At 36.7% G+C, this 27265-nt stretch overlaps 1 protein-coding gene across 1 annotated transcript in view; it reads right to left on the reverse strand.

The window, feature by feature from the left end:
- VWDE (von Willebrand factor D and EGF domains) overlaps positions 1-26888 on the reverse strand; it is a 37267-nt gene extending 10379 nt beyond the window's left edge. Inside the window, exons 1-17 of the mRNA XM_031554028.1 lie at positions 26813-26888; positions 22437-22621; positions 20104-20335; positions 17717-17976; positions 15815-15904; positions 14368-14512; positions 13556-13770; positions 13184-13257; positions 11011-11284; positions 9584-9792; positions 8208-9181; positions 6570-6706; positions 3748-3903; positions 3041-3145; positions 2533-2647; positions 639-889; positions 162-522 (exon numbers count right to left, since the gene is read on the reverse strand). Of these exons, the coding sequence (XP_031409888.1) occupies positions 162-522; positions 639-889; positions 2533-2647; positions 3041-3145; positions 3748-3903; positions 6570-6706; positions 8208-9181; positions 9584-9792; positions 11011-11284; positions 13184-13257; positions 13556-13770; positions 14368-14512; positions 15815-15904; positions 17717-17976; positions 20104-20335; positions 22437-22621; positions 26813-26888 (3859 nt within the window). The remainder of the gene's footprint in view (positions 1-161; positions 523-638; positions 890-2532; positions 2648-3040; positions 3146-3747; positions 3904-6569; positions 6707-8207; positions 9182-9583; positions 9793-11010; positions 11285-13183; positions 13258-13555; positions 13771-14367; positions 14513-15814; positions 15905-17716; positions 17977-20103; positions 20336-22436; positions 22622-26812) is intronic.
- Between the last annotated feature and the right edge of the window lie 377 nt (positions 26889-27265).

The raw sequence follows: 27265 nt of genomic DNA on the forward strand, positions 1-27265 counted from the left end.
AAATGATAAAAGTAGAATATATGTAGATGCAAAAATACAAAGGAGTGCATCAAATACAAAGTACATCAAAATATTTCAGTACATTTAATAAGTGCAGCTCACGATGTTTGTCGCATACATTTTTTTATCATATGCCAAGTTTCTTGCTTATTGCAGAATACAAAGAGAATGGGCTCTGTGGACTACATTTATCTGCCAGCATAGGAGGAGCCATGCTGTGACCAAACTTATCATTCTTGTTTTACCATATTCACCAGAGGAAAACAAAAATCTAGCTGTGAATATATAATGTAGTAGTTTACCTTGAAGTTCAGGTGGGCATTCGCAGTAATAGCTGTTTATTCCATCTACACATTTGCCAGTACCACACTGGTTAAGTTTGCAGTCATCAGTATTCACTTGACAGAGATCACCTTCAAATCCAGCCACACACACACAAAGGTATCTCCCACTTCCAGGTGGGAAATTAATGTTTGTCACACACGAACCATTATTCAGGCAATCACATGAATTTACCCTGATCTATAAAACAAGACAAATAAGATAGTTTTCTCTTTTTATGAACTAGCAATGAATGTTGTAATTAGATATTGTAAACATCTTACTAGCATGAGTCATTTTACTGTAATATTAATTACCTCTATTTCTACCTTAGTCTCCGCATTGCAGTCATCTGTCAAAGAAAATGTTAATTTATGGGGATTCTTTGACAAAGCTTTCCACAAAAGGAGACCTGATGGGGAAAGACTGGCACCTTCAGGACCAGACTCCAATGTGAAAAGAATAGCAGAGCCCTCTGGATCTGAAGCCAAAAACTGATACACAAAATCTTCTCCATAAAAAGTCTGTAGCATACTCTGAAAAGTTTCAAGCACAGGAGGCTGGTTGTCTGTAACAAAGGAGATATTTTCTCTTTTAAGCAAGAGTTGCAATATACTTATAAAAATTTTAAAGGAACATATCTTTCTGTTAAGGAAGACATATGCGACTATTTCTTTTAAATTCTAACATCATTTGAACAGTATAGGAAAAAAAAATTAGATATTTTCGTTATAATTGTAACATAAACGAGAAATTACAGTATGTAAGAGCTTGTAAAGATTGATTGCATTTACATAGAAAAAGGCCTCCAAATTTATTGAAATTAAAAATTGTTTTTATAAACCGTTGCAGTTTAAAAGTGAAAGTACAGAAAGTCATAAAAAGTTAGAACTAGGAAGAGATTGAGTGAGTCAGTCACCGAAAGTCCCATTCATATAAGAGCCATACTAATCCAGGCAGTCATGCCAGTACTTCCCCCATGAAACACTGATGGAATTCTTGTACTTGAGATATGACGGGTTGATGGGGAAAGCTGGTTGATGGGAAAGCTGAATCAAAAGAGCTACAGCTTCTAGGCTAGAACTCTGTATTATGGAGAGACAGAAAATAGAAACTCTAGATGACGGTCCTCTTTTCATGGTATGGATTCTAATTGGACTGAAGTATGATATTCATAAATATACACTGATGTATTTGCTTAGGACATGCATCTATGCAATCAATGTGAGTTATGTCCAAATATTAAGTGGTTAATTAACATGACCTGCCTTTTAATCCAGTTTCTTGTGTTCACCTCTTGTTTGGTATAAGTCAAAGACTCTTTGGAATACTCTTGTATTAAACATCATTACTAGGCCTATGAGGTGTTACCAACATTTACGCAAAGCTCTTTACAGAGCATTTTCATAGATATATGTACACAGAAAAGCTGCTTGTTGCCTATCTTATGCAAAGCTACATTGCTCACATTGTAAGTTAGATAACTTATATAATTTTCAACTGCAATTTCAGATATGATTTTCATTGCTCTGCCTGAGTTGTAGACTCACAGGTTGCTGAATCCACTGTTTGTTGATCAGGAGAGTCATGTAGAAAGAATAGTAGCTTATAGGCTACTAGTAACACTCTACGTTAATTAGTGATTGAATACAACATTGCTCACGGATGACCTTTAAGCAGGAGGATGGAGTCAGGCATCCTGAGACCCCTTCTACTCTGAATTTTCCAATGATGAAATTATGTGTATACAGACTATTCAATATCTGCATACAGACTACTTGGTCAAAAAAGTGAAAGAAAAACCTTGCCTTAGATCATGCACCTGATTGTTGGGAAATGTCTTTTATTCCTAAGAGTTGAAGACAAACACTTGTGGACGTGGCTGTACCAAAAATTAAAATACTGTTAACTGCTAATAAAGCTCAAATAGTTGTTAATTTCAGTAGTTTCTTGTTAGTTACTGTGAACAGGGGAAAAAAAAACAAGTCTAGAAAACATCCTTTTCAGAAATAAGGAAAAATGCAAGATGAAAAACAAGATCAGATTACAAACTAAAATAGTACCCACTGAGCTTTAGCTGAAACGCTTACCTAAGCTCAAAACTTTGGTATATCTATTCATTTTGAAACTCAGTAGAACCTAAACTTTTTGCTACTTAAAAAAAAAAATAAAAAATCAAAGAGACGACAATCAGAACTATTTAGAACTTACTTTCAACAACTGACCAAGTTAACCTTGATGTGTCAGGTCTGCAGAGTAAGCAAGGGCTGGTTGGATTCGTGTCACCCTCACCATAACAGAGTCCATCTATGTTGCATGTTTTCTCCTTTTAGAGAAATGACAATGTGATTCATTAATTGTCAGTTGTGAAACAGTAAATTACAGAATCGTGTATTTGTAAAATTTTGTATTTCTAGAGTGTCCAAATCTAATAAATCTAATCCTAATCAAACCTAACCCTGCATTCTACTTTTAGAAGAAACAAATGACAGTTATGTTCGGTTTTACTTGTTAATTATATACAGTGTTTTTTGTTGTTTTGTTGTTGTTGTTGTTGTTGCTGTTTTGCCTTCAAATTTGTCTCATCTGGGCTTCTCTTTTGGTGCTTTTCATTTCTAGGCATGAAAAATTCCTGTTGTTAATGAGTACAGGATGTGTGTTTTTTCTACCTGAAGAGATGCATACTTTAGTAATATACACAGAAGAATGAAATATATACCTTTAGTGCGCATAATCCAGATTCCTGTAGTTCACATATCTGACAGGCTCCATCATATATTATCATTGTTTTAGAATTGCTGTAAGTTAATCCATCATTAGAAATCTGCAAGACATAAAGTAAAAATAGTTTAACCTACATAGGTATCAACATCTCAGCAGCACTGACTGCCACCATGGGATTCAATTCAATGACAGGCACTACATTTAGCTGTTTAAACTCTTGTAATAGTCAGCAAAACTCTAATCAATTATATCAACAAGATTAGGCAGGTATTTGACTGACCACATGTAGGTGTCTATGCTAGGATAGAATGAACAGTTATTAGGGTCTATTGACCTTATTGACTCCAGCTGCACGATGTCTTAGTTGTCTACCTCACACAGACATTCATGTATATATATACTGAGCTCAACTCATTTTTTCTGTCAACATATTGAATGTCATCTGAAATGCACTAGGGTAACTACTTGGCCTTTACCTTCAACTTTTGAAGGATGCATCCTTCTGCAGGTTCTAGGGGTAGCGCCTTATAGGGGGCAGTCCCCTTGCAGGAAGCACTCTATATTTAAGCTTAAGAGATTAAATGAGATGCATGTTAAGCAAGCTGAATTCCATCCACTGTACCAATAAAAAATAATGGTTATATACACAACGTATTTTCATCTTAGTATCTGTAAGTGAATATTTGAAATTTCTGCAAGTACCTTTATTTTCCACCAGGCAATGGGTTTATCATCAACCAGATCCACGACATCAGATTGTGGGCCATTATTCGGTAACTCACAGTCAACAGTCCCGACATTTTGGAAGGCAGCTGACATAATTAGAGGTTCTCCAGGAATCCACTGGCTATCAGTATACTAAATTTTAGGACAAATAATTTGTTTTTCAGTGAAATGGAATATGAAAATATATTTATCAAAGAACAAAAAACACATGTGTTGCTTAGTGTTCCAATGTGTCTACTGTCTCTGGATTAGAATGATGTGGGAAATACGTCATTTTTTCCCCTCACAATCTACCTGAGCCTGTTAATATGAAAGATGAGAAGTCTTTCCTGGTGCATGGCAATTTGGCATGACATTACCAAGAAAAATTATTCTCTCTGGAGAGTGATGGAAGAGTTAAGCAGTGGGTGTGATCCTCTAAGTATCACTGATCTGACTGTCACAATTACTTTATGCCTCTCTATCTATGCTCACAGAAGTGGACAAGCTTTAGTCAAATGAACAGATGAAATTCTGGCAATGCTCAGCTATGATTCTGGGTGCTAACAAATACTGGCAGTTAGCCACTAAACCCCTGCACAAATGAACAGATTACAACATTAACCCTGTAGAATTCTTTTCTATACTCTAGGAAGGGCAAGTTACCCAAGGATCTGTCTTGAGATAACAGAATAGGGATGGTAGTACTATGTGATAGAAATATGGATTGCAAAAGGAAGCAGGGTAATAGAAATAGGTAGATAAAGAATTGAGAGAACAACAAGATCAAAATCATGTTGAGTTTAGCTAAGTTTGACTGAGTTGGCTATTTTTTCAGTTACTGGAACAAAGTGAAAAATTTATTTAATCCCAACCCTGATGTAGGGACCAAAGTTTTGCATTTTTTCAAAATTAAAAAAAAAACACACTTTAAAAAAATGCTCAAAAGACAAATTAACTATTTTTGTTCAAACCAAACTTTTTTCAATATTCTTTCATCCTGTGCTAATTAATTAATGGCAAAGGTGAGTAACAATGTAAAAACTAAGCATTCATGAATACGTGATTTTGAGATCTTTGACTCTTTGAAATGTGATGCAGTCTATTTTTCCAAAAACCTTTTGTTATCAGGTGGAGACACATTCAGATTTTTTTTTTTTCAGAAATATTATTGCTCAAAAATCAATTAAAAATCTCCAAATCTACTAAAACAAAGTATGGGGGTTTATACACATTCCCATCTTTTGCAAAATCTAAATGAATTCTAGCAGTGTGTAATTATTAACTCCCTGGTCATGTCCTGACCAAAACTCTACCAAGAGATGCGCACTAGTTTATGTATCTGTGAAGTACTCCAGTGCAAAATTCTCTGAATTATCTCTTATAGCACTGTGCATGGTAGGACAGCCTGTAGACAACCAATGTGATTTAATCTTTCAGAAGTGCAAGCATTAGAAATGAGAACTGTGAGTGTATTAACTGTAAATTCAGCAAAAAAATGCTTCTAGGAAATTCTGATCAATTAAATTTATCTCAAAATACCTACAAGAAGTGCTATATGTTGTAACTCCACTGGCATTTGCACAAAGCCACCATTATTCCAGTCAGAAAGTTAAAAGGAAACAAACTTACTTTCCTTGGTAGTTTCAGGAAGAAAATAAAAAAAAATTCAAAATAAAATTTTTAAAAAAGAAAAACGACAACAACAAAGGAGATCACAATAAAAGAGATTATCTAGAATGTGTAGTTCAGAGCTACGTATGCTACCACAAAGAGTATTGTATCAGAGTATCTTGTCATGAGTTAAGACAGAGGCAATTCAAATTATTGCAATCAAACTCCCAATAATTTTCTGTGAGATGGTCTAAAATTCTTTTAACCTATACTCTTAACTTTCCCATTTCAAGCCAACCAGCAGATGACTGGATAAATGTGCACAAAGAAAAAAAATCTATAACCCACACTGCTTAATTGTAGCATCTACTAGAACTAAGGAAAGCATTTTTTGGTTGTCTCAGGAGCAGAAGTTTCCTATTGAATGTTTTCCCTTTTGTCATTCTCTCCCCCCAGTCATCATGAGTGAAAACCAGTTTCATTTGGCAGGTTTTTTTATTCTCATGTATAATACAATGTAAAAACTTGTAATCACAGATTGTTCATTTCAGGCTAACACTTGCAAATGGCTTTTAATTTGCCTTGGGCAAATTCTAGATCTGACTAACATGCTATCTGTACAGACTACTCTGACATTACAGTGCAGTTCTTTTAATCTTCTGTTCAAACCTGGGCTATAGAGCTGACATATTATTAAATAGCCACGGTATTCTGCCCCTGGGAAATGGACAACATCTCAAAAATGCCTTTTTCTTTTTTGTAACAGATTTATTATGTTTATAAAAAGGCTATTTTGAGTATTGAGTTTGAAACAGTAATCTAGTGATGTCTTTAACCTTGCGTTCCTTTTTCAAAGAACTGGTACTTCACTTCCTCTCCATAAGCACTTAAAAAGAAAAAAAGAATGGAAAGAACAAGCAATGTACTGGTTTCTACCAATAGGACCACCTTTGCCCTTTCAGATGGATAGCTGCTGTTTGCTGTTATCTCCCTTTTAGCCGCTGAACATTCCCATTATGTTTTGTACTTTTAGCATTGAGGAAAGTGCAATTTTGCAAAGACTTGAGTGCCTGCTGCAAAGTGCTGAGTGCCTCTGCTTTTAGCTTCTACTAAAGCATTGGGTTGTACCAACATAAATGATTAGATAGTTTATACTTATTCACAGAGAAATTTAAACAGAATTATTACTATACAAGGAGACCTACTTGCAATCTGATAATTTCACACTTCAGATTCGACGACTCTCTGAAGCCATGTCCAAAAACCCTCACTGATGTGCAGTCATACTGACGAATATCACATAGCCCAGCATTTTCCAGCTCTGTAATTTCTGGAGCTTGGTCTTTGAAGTAGAGATTAGACAATAAAAGTCAATATAACGAACTCATTCATATACATTTACTTTAGTCAACACATTTATTTTTCTGCCCAACTAAGAAAACTGTCAACAACAAAATCTGGAGCCAGTGGAGAAAAGGTACAAACAGTAACCTTTTGTGTCATTAAAATGAATTTCACCTTCAAAGCGAGGCTTTATGTCTTCTCTTGGAACTTCAGTTTTATAAAGCAGATGAAACATTCATGTAATAACAAACTCTTGTGAATATGCGGTCTATCTCCTCATCTATGATTCTTTACATCACACTTGCAGTGTAAAATGTAAATGAAGCTCAGGCTTTACATATAGGAACTTGAAAATTACTTGTACTAATTTATAATGGATTTTTTTTGGTTTAAAGACTAAACAAAAAAGCATCATGTGGAGGGTGGTTCATGAAATAAACTGACAAAGTTTAGAATACTCAAATATCTTCTCTGAAAGCAAAGCTGTACGGGAACTGCTGAATCATGGCCTGAACCTCTGACCACCTGAGGCAAGCAATGAGTCAGCCACAGGAGCACAGGTGAAGGCAATTCACCTGTGCTGCCAGAAGGGGTGGAGCCTAGACCTATTTAAGAGCTGACTACCAGCGGGAAAGGATCTCTTTTGTAGATTCCTCCTTGGAATTATGCAGTAAGCCCAGGGTGTGGGTAAGCATTCTATCTATTGTTTTTTTGTTATTATAACCTGCTTAGCCAAACTCTCTTGTTTATTTCATAATTACAACATCTTTATATTCATTGATGATACACAAGCCCATCTATTTGAGTTACAGAGGAAGCAAATATTTCTATTTTATTACTTTCTTACTTCTTCCTCCATTTATTCCTCCACTTATTTTAAATACATTAATATAATAAAAATACTTCTATAAAATATTAACAGTTCTGAAAGACTTCTGAATTCTCTAACACCTCATATTTTCAGTGTGTTATCTGCTTATCTGCATTTTCAGTCAATGTCATACTTAATGAAAAAAAAACTTGCCCAGCTCTATTTTCTAAACTTTTTTCTTCACCATCAGTTCTGTTTCCTTACACTTAACAGTTTACAGAGATGTAACATTGCCAAAAAACATCCCACTTGCAGTTAATAAGCAGGACTGCAGGAATGTATGGATGTGGCAAGATCTCCCTGAAGAAGACAGCTGTGGAAGCACGCTAATCTCTTGAGGCAGTACTCTGGATTGCAAACTGAGTAGTAAATTTAAAAAATATGATATACCATAAACTAAGCCCACGTTTTCCCCTTGGGAAACAAGAAGGCTAAATAGAAAACAATAATGGCTGTATTAAATTGGAACTAGACTGCTGGATAATGAACAGGCCCACCACAGGGACCCCCTGTCAGTGCAGGAAGAGGAAAAAAATAAAAGCAGGAGAGAAAAACAGTGAAGTAAAACATATGTTGCACAAACATGGAGGCTGTTACTTCAGTAAATCTCATCCTTTTTCCCACCTACCAGACAGTATACTGCAGTCATATGAACCATAGCCTTGAAAGCATGCACAACCCCATTCTGTACATTCTCCATTACCACTGCACAGACTGGGACACTTCAGTGCAATAAGCAGGTTCTCAACAAACCCTTGAAGTTCTTGTTGGCTGTAGTTTCTTTCTTCTAAAACTCTCTTCTCACATTCATTCTCTAAAAGAGCTAATGAAGCTTCTGCCCATCTGAGGTCATCTTTCAACAGCAAGTCTTTAACACAGATACTGATTGCATCTTCCATTCTCCTACCAAGAAGGCCACCGCAAGCTCGTCCTATACTGGAATTGGCTATTGCCTGCTGGCACAGTCTCAGAGCACTAGACTCCGTGAGGCCAGAAGGTGTGGGCCACGAAGGAAGAAATTTCTTGTCTTTGTCAGTGGTGTGGTCCTCCGGAAAAAAGTACCTATATGCCTCTAAATCTGTTTGGCTTAGATTTTGGAATAGAAATACTGGATGATATTCGTAATAACTTTGGCGCTTCCTTCTACTTGTAACAGATTGACTCTTGTGATTACTGTAACTATCAGAAATTCTTTTAATGTCTGAGCTTGAAGTTCCTTCTTTTGCTATACTTATTTTTGAGGCTGCAGAGATGTGTGGTTTTACTAATGATAATCTGTGAAGTTTGTTTTGATTATTCTCCTTTTGCAGAAGTGTAGAGGAATCCATTTCATGTACAGATGAATGTTTCTTTAAGCCTTTGACAAGATCAATAGGGCCAAGATACTCAGCAGTGACATCCAGTCCTGGTATCAAAGAAAGAAATCTACCATTTTCACTGTCTTTACAAGACAGGGGAAGTTCCAATTTAGAAGCTGCCTTTAATTTATGTACTGATGGATCTAACCCAACATCTTCAAATGTGCAGTCACAGAAGTCTGTTTTCCTAGAAGATGGTAATGAAGAAGGTGTCTTGTCAAACAAGCTACCTCCTGGTGGAATTCTAGAGAAGGAAAAAAAGAAATTCTATCTCAACTTATCTGTATATTTTTGGTGTTTTATTAATCTGTGTTTGTTTTGCTTAATACTTAATACTTCTACAGCATAGATTACAGAATCTACAGAATATGGTTACAGATATCAGTTAAATTGTAAAAAAAAATATGTGAGTAAGGTATACTGGGGAAAAAAAAGAGTTAAAAAGGCAGATCTTTTCTGATTTATTCAAAACAAACTCATCTTACACCATATTTACAACTTAAATACAAATTTGGCTCTTTGGTCCATATTTACTCAGATATTAACTTTAAAAGTCTCTTTTTTAATTCAATAAACTTTTGAAGAGAGCAAAGGAGAGGACTGAGCCAAAAACAATTATTTGATTGAAAAAGAAGTATTTTATTACCTCCATTCCTTTATAAAAGAAAAAAGAGCATCAGAATTGTTTGGAATTTCCACCCCATTGGCAGTATGATAGTCATTCTCTGCACTTCCATCAAAGGTGCCACAGAGCCCCATTGTATTTCTGTAATCTGAACTGGGTGCCCTAAGTGTTATGCTCATTCCCCATTCACTCACATCAGCACGAATGAAAGCTCCAGAAGAAAACAAAACCTAAAAAGATATGGACGATATAATTGTGAGAAGCATTATTCTTATTTTCCCTAATAAAATCAGGTACATTCATTGACAAGAAATGATTTACAATGGCAGGCTTATAAAGATGTCCCATTAAGTTCTGGTTCTAACTATTCTGAATCAGACAAATTTTGTTATTTCTTTTGGTGTAGCATTGTAAATACAAATCCTGTGCACGCCAGAAAGCACGTAGATGGCACATTTCAGGCCAATAAACTTCATCCACCATCAGTAGGGATAGAGCAAAAGGTCGATGACTGCAAGACCACAGACAATTAAAGAGTAAGCGAGCAAAGAAAGAGGGCCACTTACTCTCCAGGTGGAAAGGGGTAATTCTAGTAATATGAACTGACTTTTTGGGAGCATCTTTCTCACTCTCTTTTTGCCAGCTACATGATTCTATGTGTTAATAATATGTGCTAATTCTGTGGCTTAATACAGAATAACTTTCTACGTGCAAATGTGATCCTAAGTGTTACAGGTAGCCCAGAGTACACTCCAAATTCACTATTTTATTTCACAATGCTTAGCAGAAATACTGACATCTTAAAAATAAACTGAGAAGAATTAAGATTTTTACTTTATTAATCTGAAGAATTAAAAAATACAATTCAGTGATGTTTTTACTGAACAGAGAAAAAAAAAGGCATAGTCAAAGAAGAATAAGCTCATTTGCACGTAAAGGAGAAAGAGAAGCTAATTGTGCATGGACGACTGAATAGGTGAAGTGACAATGTAAGATTTTCACTTTCAACTTTAAATGTTGTTTCTATGAACTTGGTGCACAACTCCACACAAGTCACTTATTTTTCGTTTTAGCATCCTTGCCTCTAAAAGTGAGAAATTTCATTTCTCTGTTGCCTGATGTTCTCTAAATATTTAATATCTAAAGTATTAAAAACCTAAATATCTTATACTAATAGACAAATCCAAGCTGAAATGGCCTGTTTTTATTGCTTGCATTTCAGACCAACAAAATGATAAACAGCAATGGAGTGTTTCATTTTAAAATTCTGTGTCATTTCAAACATCACTTACAAGCAAAGCACTGGTCAAAGTACTATGACTATAAAATAAACATTATGTCATTTTTTAATTGCAGAAAATAAAGCATGTTTTAGTTCTGAAGTTGGTGTGAATTGGTAAAAATAATTACTGAAATAGCTATTATATCCAAAAGTAGTATGAACTTACTGTTACTTTTCTTCCTAGGTAGGATTCAGTGATTCTGACATTGCTTCCTGTTGTGTCTCTACTTATTATGGATAAGTGTGGCTGTGACTCATGTAGCTGACCACTGCACATGTCATATGCAATTATATCACTTCCTTCTTTGGCAACAAAACCACAGTTACAGGATGCTGGATATTGAAGACTTCCACAATCCCACTGGCGAACATGAACTTCAAAATCTCGAGCTGTACTCTTATAGAGAACAAATGTTCCTGTTTTAAAATTGTCATAGAGTCTGGTATCAAAAGAAAAGCATAATATCACCAGGTGTCAGTAACATAACTTAAAACAGATATCTAGTATTTGGTAGGATTTTATACTGCAATACAATTCCATGCATCAAAAAAAAAACAAAACAGGAGTACTGTTCACAAACACAAGTAACTTTGTTCTGAACAAACACCATCATATCTCTTTTGCACAGCTCTAAAACAAAAATTTAAAACATATCCTACAGCAGAAACAGAAGGAAGATGAGAAGGATCACAAATGGAATATGTAGACAATGTTTGTGAATGGAAAGGTAATCATGCAGCCACTGCCATTCTTTGATGCATTTTAATTGTGCTTTTGTCTACTCTAACAGGCAATCAGAGGTTGCTTCTTAGCATTTGTGTTTCTACTGCAATGCAGATATCCAGCAGGAGCAAGAAGATGCTTAACTGTGTGCATGTGAGGTGCAGATGCTGAAGACTGTATAAGTACCCTTGACTAAATGATTTAGAAAGTCATGCTTTTAAAAAGGTCTGCTTTATTAAGATGGGGAAAACATTCTCAAAGATTTGAAAATGATTTAAGATGAAAACCATAAATAGTGGCTTCATTTTTTTTTCCCTATGGGTTAGCCATCTGTTCCCTGAAGCAAGGTTAGAATAGCCAATTTAATGATTTGGTGGCAAGAAGGAGGGGAGGGGAAAAAAAAGAGAAAAAATACAAACCTTTTCTGCAAGTTTAACAGTCTCTTGGCTATAAATGGCATTTGACAGTTAATTGCAGAGTAGTGATTTGCCTTTTGTTTAATAGCCTACCAGACAAACTGCAGATGGCCAACTACTGGGACTACACGCGATCACCTGTGATTCCACAGGGACAGTTCTCTTTCTGTTTGTTTCCCTCGTTTGTAAAATAAATTAGCAACACTATTTATCCTTAAAAAGAAAGGTGCAGCACCATATTCCAGCAGGAATATATTTCAGTAGATCATTACATCATAAGAAAGGTTGATAACAATGTGTTGATGGTTAAAAAACCCAGTGAAGACATCCCTGTAATTTTGAATGAAGAAAGAATTGCAAATCAGCATAACTCCTGTGACTTTATTACTATTGTTAGTCACAGTGCTATCAGAGCATTCATTACAACTTTCTTTTTCTTTCAAATTCACAAGGAAAACTGTGTTGTGTGTTGAACACACTTATCTGTAGGCAATGTGTCCTCTTTCTCTCACCCTGTCATTTGAAGAAACGTGCTTCTGCTGAGCAGGGAATATATAAGTCCCATGTGTGGAACTTGTATTTGTTTTGAACTCTTCCATGAATTAGAAACACTTAGAAAGACAGAAGCATACAAAAACCATGCCAGCTGTGGCTAAGGAAGCTGTCTTCACTTTGGAAAGAAGGTTTAGTGAGCTGCAAGTGACAAAAGCAAATAAATTGCTGTCAATGACATTAATGAACTCATTACAATGTCATACTGACAGAAGATAGCTTCTAGCAACTTGATCCTTACAGGGATTCAGATAGGTACACCAGAAATATGGAAACTACACTGAAGACTGGAAATACTTCTTCATTAAAACAGTTTTGTCTATTCAACCATTTATCACTGATATATTTAATAATATTTCCATCTTTCGCATTCAGACTGTACAGCTATTATTTCTCTCTTGGCATATTCCTCTAAAAAGGGTAATAGTCTGTTTACTTGTCAAAACCTAAAACTTGTATTTTCAAATATAAATACTATATGACTAACAAGCTTTAACCAACTGGAGCACGTTTATCCTATTGTCCAAGAAAGAGTGTGAAATACATAGCACAACTGTAGAGAATTACAGCTTGCATCGCTAGCACAGATTAAAAAACAAACAAACAACAGCAACCCTTGAAATTTAAAGCTCCAATCAAGTGATTACCTTCCATCAAACGTAATTATATGAGGGTCAGTAAATGAGTAGCAGTAGGCAGTTGGTAGATCCTTTACTCTAATCTTTAAAACAAAAAAGTGCATAGTAAATCATATCAGGTTAGACTTACGCACATTATTTACGTTCTTGAATTATTTCATAATGAGCAGGTTATATCTTAGTAGTTATGTTAATATTCAAATGTAAGAAACTTAATCCAAATGAAAAGGCGGCGTTTTAATTGAAATAAACCAATAAAAAATTGATTACTTAGAAATGTTGGTGTGAATCAGCATGTCACAACTGAAATAGAAACTTAATTTAGATCAGCCACATTCCTGGCTTGTTGGTTTTACAGATCTTAACATTTAGATTTTCAACCTTTGCGCTTTCTGGAACATAGCCATTCCACAGGAAGTTCTCACTGGATATTGGTTCGACTGCAATTCTGGTAATTCTGTCTCCGTCCTGTATAAAGTCTGTCACAGCAGTGAAATAAATTATTGCTTGACTACAGATTCCATTTCTGCAGGGTTTCTGGAGAAGATCCACATGACAAGAAGAAAGAGCCAAGTTTAAACCTAGTTGTTCTTTATCTGTTTTAATGAAAACACATCATTAGTGAGTTTACATCTAATCAAGACACATTTTGTATATTGCTGTTAATATAAATACTAACTTATTTACAAATAGTTTTTGTTTTTGTTTTTCACAAAAAATGAACATTTTCCTCAACTTTGATCATGGAAAACCCCCTCCCTACACACATCCAAGAAAATTGTTTTAATTTTTTACATTGATAGCCAAATAAAAGTTGTGGTAGTCCTGCAGATGGGACAAAAATGCCTGTCTGAATAGGCAAGGATCCCCTTGATGTTCATGCGACTTGATGTTCACATGACTTGGGCATAGCAAAGCACTACAGGCAAAGACAGTAAAACCTGAGTACTTCATGACTGTATACTCAATACTTAAAACACAGTAAGAAAAAAAAAAATAAAAATGGATGATGGACATATTCTTCCATACTTTCAACAGCAGTACATACGGCCTTTGAGTATTTTACTTTAATAATTTAGAAAGTATTTTATAATACACCAGATTCTCCAAAGAGGCAAATCAGAGGGAATATTCAGAAAAACACAATAAGCATACAAAATGCAACACACACACAGAATCAGGATAATACTTGCCTTCATCAACAGTATTTAATCTTAGTGATATTCTGCAGTCACTTTCAACCTGGTTAAATTCAGGACAAGGAACAGGGATGTTGCTTTCTATTGACAGTCTGTATTCCTTGCCATCTTCTGATATATCATACACTTCTGGATGTATCTAGCACAGAAAAAAATATATTTAAAATGCAATACCATTTATGAACTACAGCACCCCTACTGGTCAGGCAGGAGTAAAGTATAAAAAACTAAATATGCTGAATGGTGTGGTGCATGGCCCAGTCTATTTGTTATCTAGATGGTCTAAAGCGCATTGGCATATTGGGAGAAGATGAGGACATTATAAAAAGAGTGTGGAAAGAGTGCCAATAACAGGCTAGGATGAGGTAAAGCTAGTAAGAAAGGGACTGGCAAGTACATTAACACCATAAAAATGCATTCTTTGGGTAGCTTCTAGAAACCAGCATATAGGTAATTTGTCGTATTGTATGCAAAAAAAAAAGCTTCCTAGGAGCTTCACATAAAAAGGAAAATAATGAGTTCATGTTTTATATATGTGCTATAAAATGACTTCCATTGACAGAAGGTTAATTTGGAACCTGAATCTGCAGAAACATAAGCATGTACTTAGCTTTATGAGAGGTAAATTCTCACTCAAGTCAATGGGGATTTTCACAATGTGTGTGTGTAGAGTCCCATTCCTGGCCAACAAACAAAGTGGTACCTATAACTAAATCTATGGTAGTTTCCTTTTGGACCTTTTCTTCATCTTTAACCAACTAGCATGGCACGGCTCACGCCTACATGCTATAAATTTTTCCCAGCATCCCAGTCTAAGCCCAGAGCAGATTGGTCTGACCCTTCCCTCACCCCCAGGGCCAGATGGGAACAGACCCTGATCTCTGTCAGCCATGTTCCGGGAGAAACAGTTGGCATAGTCTAAAATTGTGCAAGAGAGCAGCTAAGTGGTAAAAATCAAGTCAGAGCTCAAGTCTGAGCCATGGCCCTGGTTAGTTTACAAATACAGAAGATGTACTGGAGTCTACTTTAGCTGCTGGAGGTCAAGGTGTTTACTGGGTTGTTATAGCTTGCATTAGTTGTTGATTCAGTCTTCCTGTATCTCAAGGGAAACATAAAATATGTTTGTTTCTTCCGCTACTTGATCAATTTGAGTTCACTACTGTTAACAACATGCTTTGATAATTATATTGTGAGTACCTTACAGTTAGGGGATTCTCTATCTACTGTGGCTATTATGATTCACTTGCATCCTACAGCAAGCATCCTACATGGTCTTATCAGAGCGGAACATACAATAGTTACACAAATGTTCAAACTATCTACTCATATAAATTTCTAGCATACCCAAAGAAAATGCATGAATAGTTACATATCTGCTGAACTGATACTCAGAAAGACTCCCGCTACAAAAAAGTAAAATATTGTTTTCTTTTCAAATGACCTTAATGCCAGCAAAAAATTCCTTGCTCTCAACTGGACTGCTCTGTATGCTTGGCTTCTCCATGAAGAAAGCAGAACTGCTACAGTAAACCTGTAGAAAAAATCAACACAGTACAATATATTTTTGGTAAGAAGTGAATATGAAACTCAGCCATAATGCGTCACATTGATGAACTTGTTAAGCCCTAGTTTCTGTCTGCATCCAAAGTTACCAACTGTCAATTGTGCTGTTTAATTGACTGAATTAGACAAAATATTCCAAGATGTCTTCCTGGCATACAAATCATCACGTTTAACAAGCACCTAAATTTCCACACATTTAACTAATCGCCTCTGGAATATTTCGGCACATCATGATATATTGTGGATATGTGTATGGGAACTGCTGAATCATGGCCTGAACCTCTGATTGATCACCTGAGGCAAGCAATGAGTCAGCCATGGGAGCACAGGTGAAGGCAATTCACCTGTGCTGCCAGAAGGGCTGGAGCCTGGCTCCACCTCTCCTAGACCCATTTAAGATCTATCTACCAGTGGGAAAGGATGTCTTCTGTAGATCCCTCCTCTGGAGTTCTGCAGCAAGTTCAGGATATGGGTAAGCTTTCTATCTATTCTCTTTTTGTTATTATAACATGCTTTGCCAGACTCTCTTGTTTATTTCATAATTATAACATCTTTATATTCACTAACTATACAACATGCATTCTACACTTTCTTATTGTTTTAGTTCTTTTTGCCAATTCTATGTCTGTTGCCTTTTAATTTGGTGGAATACCCATTTGATCATAGACTACACAGAACGATCATTGGCCCTTCCTCTCCTCTCACTGTAATTTTTTCCCGGTGTTATGGGCCTGAATTATCTTTTTCAGGCTAAGTTTATTGTGATTTCTCTCCACTGAACCAGCTCCATGCTGCTAAATACTGTTTTAGATGCTGTTTTTGTTTCGTTTGTTTTGCTGTATCCTTCTTTGAGATGTGATGACCACACATGGAATATTTGAGACCCTGAGAAAACCAAGGCTTGATCACAGCAGCAGTTGTTTATAACTGTGCCTTTTCACCTAGTGTTAGTGACCTAACACTATCAGGCAACTATTCACAAATATTGAAAGGATATTTGAGGACTAGCAATTACTATTGTCTGGTAAACTATTCAAGTGGCCTGCTTTTTACTTGAACCCCATCACCCTATCAGCATAAAACAGCTTGGAAAAACACTACTCATTTGGGTATTAATACACACACTATGTGCTTATTTGTCTTTGTTTTAGCCATGAAGGCTTAACTGTATTTTGGTATATTCACATGGAAAGCTTATCGGTTTTCCAATGCTTTAGCTCTTCAAAAAGTTACCTGGTGAACATAAATATTCATTCTGCTACCCATGAAATCTGCAATTAACTAATGCAGATACTCATACTGCAAACTATTTATATCTGATCCTTGACACAAAGTCATCAAGCAGTGACTTGTTATTGATTCTGAGAAATCTATCTGCTGAATCAACACCACAGTTTCTCACAACTCACTTTGCCACTCTCTTTAAGATTGTTACATTCCAAATCCTCTTAATTCACAGTATCAAGCAAAATTCTAGTAGAAAGTTAAAAAAGATTCAACTTGAATAAACATCTGTTGGAGGCATGGTACAGTATACTGAGACAGTCTCAAAACATTAATAGTAGTGATAATTACTGATATAGTCTGTGGCATTTCCACATTTGTAGGGGCAGTGTTAATGTAAACAAAAACTAGAGGCAGTACATTTCTGCCAAGAGAAATTATACAGCAAGATGCTGGCGCTCTATCTCTAACAACTGTTAGCATCTGCTGAGCATTCATGAAATCATAAGCCTTTAGACAAAACAGCTGTAAGAAGAGATTATGAATTTTAACATACTCTTTCTCCAAGTCTGATGTTTATCCCATTTAACTCTAAGAGTGAGAATGTATGAACTGTTCTCTCATGTTTCAGTTCTTCTTTGATGCCTTCAGGAGAAAGTCTTGACCAAGTCACAATGAATCCAACTGAGCTGTTTGCAAAGGGAATGCCAAAGGTACACCTTAGGTAAATACTTCCTTTGATCAACTCTGCTGCAACCTCAGGAATGGCTGGTAGTGGTGGTGACACAGACGGAGATGTTGAAGGAGCCACCTCACCTAGGTAAACAAAAATGTCTTTTGTGCTTTTTATTCTATGCAAAAGAAAAACATTGGATAAGGCAACATTTACATATACTTTATCAATTAAAATCCTTATAATATCTACCTCTCTTGATGTATGGAAATCTTAAGTAGTTGTTTAGAGAATCAGAGAAAACATTTATACTACATTCATGACTAAAATGAGTAAAACTGATTACGTTCTAGACCATACAAAGGTGCTGAAGAGGAAAAAATACTGAGGGCAATTAAATGCAATGAATTCTTTTAACGGGTAGAAGAGAGCTACGACCAAAGGAATTTGGCTGAGATACAAAAATATTCTCTGCTTACAAAGAAAAAAATAGAATGGGCTATGCAAGAAGGAAAAGAATAAACAACACCATGATTCACCAGGGGTCAGATACAAAATTCATCTGCAAATCAAAGTGGCCTAAATTATTTTTAAAATTTTGGTGTTTATTCTGAACATTCTGCTGAAAAACTACTTTTGCAATTGCAGTTCTGCTATCCCCAAATTGTTCATTTTACATTAGACCAAGTTAATAACATGTACTTCTTTTTTATTAAAGACAATATATAACTAAAAGTTGATGTTTCTGGGACATGGATGCAAACAAAAATCTTTAAAAGAAAGTAAGTCAAAGGAAAATGCCTACTGCTGCAGATGCCTTGAATTTCTATTTCCTTGGGATCACAGGTCTGTGGTTTTGCATCTACAACAACATAAGCTGTTCCTAACTCACATATTTACACGCTTACAGACTATTCCTATACAGTGCTCTTAAAATATTGCCCCATAGTTTAAAAAAAAACTTAAATTAAACAATCACCAATAACAAAAAAAAAAAATCAAATATTAAAAGACACTAATGGAAATATAATCTACCAGAGCAGAAAAAAAACGTTGTGATCTGATTCATATACAATTACAGTAGCAGTCAGTACAAAACCATAAGGCAGAAAACACAAGTTGAGTGACTGCATCTAAGAGCAAGAGTACTTCCACATCTTTAATGCAGATATCTCTAGGTATTTGCTGTGTATGTTACTAATGAATAAAAAGAAATTAAGCTATTCTTTCAAATACATACTTTCTCTTTTAGAACCCCCAGCTGAATATTGATTTATTAACTGTAATCACGGACAGTCAAAATCAGTGCAGACCTACTTAGGAGGAAAAAAAATGTCTTTCCAACATGGGACTCAGCAATGTCTATACATGTGTAGTGTTACTGTTTGCTACCTTGAACATCATTCATATAAACAAACAAAACGACAGTCACCAGTGGAACTTTGATTAAACATGAAAATATAGTATATTTTGAACAGGATAAAAAGAACTTAAGTTAAAAGCAGCAAAACTGAAAATCTTGTTCATTGAAAAGAATTTAAAGCATTAAAACAATTCCATGCTTTGGTATTGCACAGGAATGACTGCTTGAAAATCTGCATCAAGTGTTCACAGCTATCAAGCATTAAAGAGGAAATACAGTAGATATGGTAACCTAGATATAAAAAGCAGAACAGAAATACAAAATGTGAAAAATATCATCCTAAATAAACGGCTTCAGAATTGAGAGAAGTCACCAGAGCCAACTCAGAGTTTTGTTTCTTCCCTGTTTTGTCTTCAAGCAGTAAAAATTTGCTAGCCTGCTGCATATCATTTTTATTCTCTTTCTTTTCATGAATGCATCACCCAAAGCAAATGCAAAGTCACATTCTGTAAAATTTCTTTATGGCTTCAGCCACTTGCATTCTGAAATGTCTTATTTCTGGCTTTTTTTTCTTTCTTCTGCCAATAGCCTCTCAGAGAATTACTTAACAATTGATCCCAAAGGCATAACGATGGTACATAAAGCACCATAAAAAACACCAGCAGTTTTGTTATTAAGACCTTGCAAGCAGTTGGTAATAGAGAGCATGACTTAGAGTAAGACAATATATTGTGCATAAAAGTGACCAAACACCAGAGAATATCTGGTGATATGTTAGACATCTGAAGATGTATCAGACTTCTTTTTAAGAAGGTTAGAATGAAATAGTTATGCTGATGTTCAGTTGAAAACCACATTTACTAATAAATATCTGCTCTTGATTGAGTCTGAGTACATACTTTCTCACCTTCTGCACAATAACCCATGCATCCTTGTGTGGGTTGTAGTAAGTAAACAAAGAAATCTCCACAGTTCCTCACACTGACAGGGATTCGAAAAAGGCAGCAGTCTTTGGACATGCTGAAGAAAAATTTCCATGTTGCACAGGCTGTGAGCTGCTTGATCTCACCAGGTTGAGGCATGGATTCTGACTCCTTCAGAGATAACCAGACAGGGGCTTGAGTACCACAGTGATTCATCTGAAACACCAGAGAAAAAATGTCAGAAAATACTTAATGTACATATATACTTAATCCTTATATTTCTGCACTAGCTTCTAGCAAAGTTCAGATGGTATAACTTGCTTTTTAACATCCTCAAATCTGAATACAAATACACATAAAAGAGACTTAAGTCCTCATATGAGTGTCATGAAATCTCTTTCTACACGCAAAATACAATTTAGTGCCTGAAGAACTTAACCAGGAGCCACCACAACTTCTGCAACCATAAATCCGTTTATGTTTATGAAGCAGAGGACTCCACAAGGTCTGTGGTTCAGATGCCAACACAACAGGTGATGAAGGAAAGCCGGTGCTCCCTCTCTCCCGTACAAAAGTCTTGCTCAGTGTTTTTTTGTTAAAGTGTGAAGAGCACAGTGCTGTGGAATAGCCCTCCATCCTCCTGACATCACCGTGGCTATTTGAGGTCCTCAGATTAGGGGAGCTGCCATGCAGCTCAAAACAGTCCAGGCAGTAAAACCTGGTCTCAGACCATGTTGTCTTTACACTTCTTGATCTGAGATCTAAATACAACTGCATGCTCACTTAGCAATTATTCACCTCAAAAGTGGTGGAACACTTTTTTCTTACTCCTGAGCATATTTGTGTCCAATCTACGCTTCATGTTTTTGTTGCTTTTCTTATCATTTGGCTAAAAATATATTTTAAAAAAGAGGTTTTATTACTTATATACATTAACTATATTATATATTTTATTTGTGGCCTAAGATAACTCTTCACAAAATGCGACGCAGGCAAGCCAAAGATTGGAAATCTAGTGTGTCTGAGACCTCTATCAATCCATTGAGCAGACAGAATCCATGAGAAGGATGATGTATTGTTTAAGCAGAGCCTGAACCTTTGACAAGGATTAAGTATATCTATAAAACACATACAAGAAGAAAACTTCCTAAACAAGATATCGATTTTAAGTTCAATTTTAATATTGTGATTTTGATTATTTCAAAATAATGGCCTTGTTTTTCCTAACAATTACAGAAGAATATATATCAGGGCATGAATTTCATTTGCTGAATAACATTTGAATCAATCTCTTGCCAACTGTAATTACCTGGACTCTTCTATATATAGATGGCAGCCAATTTTGACCGCATATTTACTAAGCACAGAGAGACCAGGTGAGATTTTTAAAACTCCCCTAGGTTATCTGAGTGGCTATCTTGCTGGACTACCCTGTGTTCTGAGAAACAGAGGTTTTTTCCCTGCTTTATCATGCTGATTCTCTGTGAAGAAGAGTCTGTTTTGAGAGAAATACTAGTATTAAGTTAATTTGTTCCTATTAAATCTAACTGAAAAACTCCTTCAGGAAATACACTTTGCTCAAGCTTTTTCAGCATAACAGCCTACATAATAGCAGCCTCTGCAATAAGGTCCTACACTCAATGTACTTTTTGTACTTTTAACTGTTTTGCATTTCTTTTAAAAGTAATTTTTTTAGTTTTTTATTTGTTTCTTTGTTGTTTGTTTTAAAGAGACTGAGCCCAGGCAATTTCAATTCAGTATACAATCACAGGATCACAGATAATACATCCTGATGACACACAGTGACACTTTTTTAAAATAAGGAAATGTTTTCAAATAGGAAGCTACAGAGTACTACATGTTCTAAGTAGTTCTTGAATCTCAGTGGACTTGCAGATGACATAGATACTAATCAGTTAGCTCTCTTAGTTGAAGTTATTTTAGGAGTAATCTCTTCCTTCTAGAATGATCACTTTAAAAGCTCCATAATTACTGGGATCTATGTTCGCATGTAGGTTCAGGAGCAGACTGCCCATCACACAGCTGCAGCTTTAAAACAGGACATCCCTGCTATGTTGCACTGAGGCACCTTTAGAAGGGACTAAAACAACTGTTTCTGAGTGCTTTAAAAGCTACATGAGTTCTTTGCCATACTCCATTCAATGTAATACTTTTCAACACACAAATTTTATTGCCTAATTAACATATTTTAATACAGTCTCATTCAGAGACAGTTTTTCACATCGGTCTCCGTAATTGTAATTATTCTTATGAAAAGCATGTACATTCTTCATAAACAAACAAGGTGCAATAATACCTCCACACACTTGGTTGGCATCTCAGCAGGCTTATCAAAAATCATAAAGCGATACCATCCCGGTGCTAGAGAATGGTCGCATATTAAATCCTGAATAGCTGACTGCTGGAGGTGGGATGAATCAAAATCAACACTTCGGTAAGGGCTCTTCAGGATCTGATGTCCACCAGGATGGCATTCAAGAACTGTAAAGCAAGAGTATTAAAATGAAGAGCTTAACAGATACATTAGATATTAAGGGTGTTTGTTTTTTTTTTATCAGACAATAAGGAGATAGGATCACTATGAGATCACTTTTACAGAGCAACATAGTGAAAACTTAATAGCAACAACAAGTAATTATGTTAACACTGAAATTTAATAAATTGATCACATAGTAATATTCCCTTGTTTAAGTGGACAATAAATGAAAAATAAATATGCATGTTAATTTATAATTGAAACAGTGTGCACTTTCTCTCTGGATTTTGCCATTTCGTTGGCAAAACCTAACAACCTGAAGGAAAATGGCGTATTTGATACATGAGGAACAAAATCTTACTTCAAGATGAGAAAGGTCTGTTCAAGGGTCTTCCTTTTGCAAATAGGCTAACACTTCACAGTGTTCCTACGTATTAAATGAAGAATGCCCTCAAACAGATGGATGCTACAGTTACATATAGTTTGCATGTATAAAAGCAGATTATAGTATAAGTATGGAATTTGATAGATACTTAATCATAGATTTTACGTCAATGTGCATGATTGGCATGCACTAAATACAACTGACAAACGGATTTTTGGACATCTAAGTGAACTTAAGGCCTCAAAATAAGCTCAAAATTGCTGGTAGGTAAAATTAGAAGTTGTAGCAACTTTCTAAAAATATGCAGGCTCTTTCAGAAATAAAACTACACCCTACAATTTGTAAGATCAGTCTTTGGAATCAGATTACTCCTTCCAAAGATAGTGACAGTAGAAGTTCCAGCTAATGATGCTTTTACAAGAAACTAATTGTAATGGTCATTCTTGTTCAGAAATATGTTTGGGAAGTCAAAGTAGGGATGAATTAAAAAAAATTCAGCTGTAATTAAAACTGTGTAATATTACATTTTGAATAATATTACTCTATTCCTCTGGTTCTCACACCCGGGGTCTTTAATATTTGTCCCATGTTTTGCATGGTGCAAATGTGTCACTGATTAGAAGAATATTTTGGTTCAAATTGCACTAGATGCATTATTGCACATTGTTTCATATCACTGTTCAGAAAATCACAATTTTAAGATAGTTTCTAAATCGAACAATATCCCCCTCTGAATGTAAAAAATGCCCTAGCTAAACAACAGATCTCATTTCTTTCACGCACAGTATGAGGTTCCTATAGACTTTCAAAGACTAAAGATTTAATCTGATATGGCTTTAGGCTACCCAAGCAGGTAACAATAGCTTTATCTTCTACCCTCTAAGGGCAGATGGAAGTCAGTGTGATTGACTGTGCCACCACTGTGCTTCTGAGTTGCTTGTCATAGCCTGTAGGCAATTCATGTCCATACAAGTTGACCTTATTGAGAATTTATCCCTCACTGGAATTTGAAGAAAAGCCCTTGAAGAATCAAAGGTCAGTCATGTGTGTTATTGAAGTGTTTTTCCAAGCAAGCTTCAGCTCAAGCAGTTTACGAACCATGGTGAAAGTTTCTTCCTGTCTTCTATTTTTCATTGGAATTCTACCTTCCATACAGCACTCTCATTAGTTTTCTTTCCTGTAACTGAAACACTTCTGAAACAATTAATATCCCTTATGTCTTCCATCAATAAATCAAGCTAGACATGAGACAAGTCTTTATTTTTTTTCTCTGCAGTTTAATTAGATCATCGTTTGATAGATCTCTAAAACAGCTGACTGTACTCACTTGTAATAGGGTTATAAATCTTACTAAAGATCAAATTATACGTTTTTTATTATTATGCACATCACTTTAAAATGTCACATAGCTCTTCATATATTTTTCTCCCTTTTTAGAAGTATGCTAGCATTTTCATAGCTATTTCTTTTGAAATCTCAGGTTGACTAGCACTACTTCATTCCTTTTCCTTTTCTTTTTCCTCACCTTCTCTGCAAAACAACTGAAAATAACTGCCATCATCAGTAATACACACTAAAATATTCCTATCTGAATGTATAACTGTTGTGCTGCCTAACTCTTCCAACAGCAGATGCAAGTACAACTGTTGTATTTATGGGCACATAAATACAAAAATAACAATGTTATTTCTGGTCTGTAGACCAGACCCACTCATATCACAAACATTTAGGAAGAGAGTAGATTCTCAATTGAAAGATGGGAGACTTCATTATTAAATCCAGTCCTGAGTTATGAAAACCTGAGATGTAAATAAAACCTCAACTCTAATGTATTGTTTTAGTTAATGCAACTCTGCTGTTTGGTCCTAAGCTTCACACTATGTTACATTGGATTATTCTGAGATTTTCCTGTTTGCTTTCCATATTGGTAGATTTTTCCAGTTATCTGTCTGAATAGATTACAATGCAAGTATTTTTGAGAGATAGAGATTAAATCTCTGAAGTGCCAATGCCAACTGTTTCTGGAGCACTGTCTTCTAAGCACAGTCCAGACACAAAATTTAAATTTTTAGGCAGAACACTCAGCTGAGTGTTATTGGCAGGTTTTTGGGGTCCTGGTAGATGAAAAGATTGACATGAGCCAGGAGTGTGCTCTTGCAGCCTGGAAGTCCAACTGTATCCTGAGCTGCAACGAAAGAGGGGTGACCAGCAGGGAGAGGGAGATCACTGACTGCCCTCGTGAAGTCCCATCTGGAGTACTGTGTCCAGGCATGGGACTCCAGCACAAGAAGGATGTGGAACTGTTGGAGTGGGCCCAGAGGAGGGACACTAAGACAATCAGAGGACTGGAGCACCTTTCTTACAAAGAAAGGCTGAGGGGGCTGGGCTTATTTAGCTTGGAGAAGGCCTTGGGGGGAACCGCGCTGCAGTCTTAAAGTACTGGAGTAAGGCTTATAAGATGAACGGAAAATGGCTTTAAACTAAAAGTGAGGAGATTTACTTTAGTTGTTAGAATGACATTCTTAACTCAGAAGGTGGTGAGGATCTGGCATAGGCTGTCTGGAGAAGTTGTGGATGTCAGGACATTGTGAATGTCCTGGCAGTGTTCAAGACTGGATGTGGCCCTGGACAGCCTGATCTGGTAAGTTGCAAACCTGCCCATGGCAGGGGGGTTGGAACTGGGTGATCTTCAAGGTCCCTTCCAACCCAAGGCTTTCTATTATTCTGTGACCACCTATGAAGCACTGAGGGAAAGGCTGCTATATGGTTTCCACCTGCTCTCAGGTTTGGAGTGAGCTCAGGGGCTGTTTCGTGTGAGTCAGGCAAGGGCATTGGCACTCAGGGAGCGCTGCTAAACAGGGACCAGTGGCACAGCTCTTCAGGTGCAGCTCGTATATTCTGCTCTCCAAAGGCCAGGATATAAACAAATAAACACAGCCAGTAGGAGTTGGACTCAATGATCCTCATGTTCTCTTCCATCTCAGGGAATTCTGTGATTCTCTGTGAGCACTCTGATCCTGAGTGTCCTTTCTTTTGCATCTACTGACTGCAAAGAAAGTAGTGTATCTGCATCCCACAGCATAAATTAGAGCTTAGGCTGTTTCTAATAAACACATTTGTGTATTCCAACAAAATACTCAGTTAGAAAGGAGGTGACTTTTTGAATGAAGTTATTCTGAAATACTTATTTAGGGTAACATATTTAAAGTGAAATATAAAAATAAATGTAACCACCACAAGCAAACCCTTGGTTTGGGTGAGAAATGTAAGAAAAGCATGATTACAGACATTTTAGCAGTGAGAACATTGCAGTGCAGAGGAACAGAAATACTCCTGCACAAGGAACGGTGAAAGAAACAATCAGCATGCGCACATTGACACAGCATTATCAGAAAGGGCGTCAGAACACTTTTCACCACTCACATCTATACCTCAGGGGGTGCTCTGTAAAGTTTGTAAGTAGCTGCACAACAATTTAAAAAAATATATAAGAACTATCAGCATTCCTAGAAAAGCGAACAGGGACCAGAGAGAGTGGGAGAGCTAAAGCTAAAGCCCAGGCAGCCTCACTCCGCAGGTTTTCCCGCAGGTACCCGGTACGGCTGGCAAGGCGCAGTTTATCAGTTCATAAAGTTCCGCCTACTCCAGCGAAAAGCGCTACAGGTAACTCGGGCACCGAGAGAGGACCTGAGCCGCTGAGGGGAGACTGTGTAAGGGCTGTTTTATTCCTCTGCTCTCCCTGCGCTGAGCAGAGCGGAGCATCCGCCCACCCGGCGCTCCCTTTTGGCCATGTACTCCCGGCCCCGCTTACCTCTCCGGAGGGGCTTCGCTGCCGCCAGGCAGCCCAGCACGGCCGCGCACAGCCACAGGTGGGCGCCCCCCGGCATCGCCCACTGCTCCCCGCTCCGCTGCCGTCGCGGCTCTGACGGCCACGGCCTCCCATCCCCTCCTTAACGCGGCCCCTCCCTCGGGGGTCCTCGGGGGGCCCGGCCCTCAAGCCCGCCTCCATGCCGGCCCCGACCGGGCTGTGCTGGGGCTGCTGTGCTCTGTGGTTCTGGAAGCCTCGTGGTCAGTGTCTTCATCTCCTCCAACGCATAGTTCTATCTGTCTTCTAATGTGCAGTTAAACGCTGGAAACAAGCCAGTTTCAAATTATTTGCTCTTCATGCTGTGACCATTTCCTTAGGTCATCAAGAACGCTTTATAATGCTCCTTCGTAATTCCAAACTCCTGTGATGGACACCATTAATTCAGAATGAAGCCCA

This window comes from Meleagris gallopavo, chromosome 6, assembly GCF_000146605.3.
Source record: "Meleagris gallopavo isolate NT-WF06-2002-E0010 breed Aviagen turkey brand Nicholas breeding stock chromosome 6, Turkey_5.1, whole genome shotgun sequence".
Taxonomy (NCBI): domain Eukaryota; kingdom Metazoa; phylum Chordata; class Aves; order Galliformes; family Phasianidae; genus Meleagris; species Meleagris gallopavo.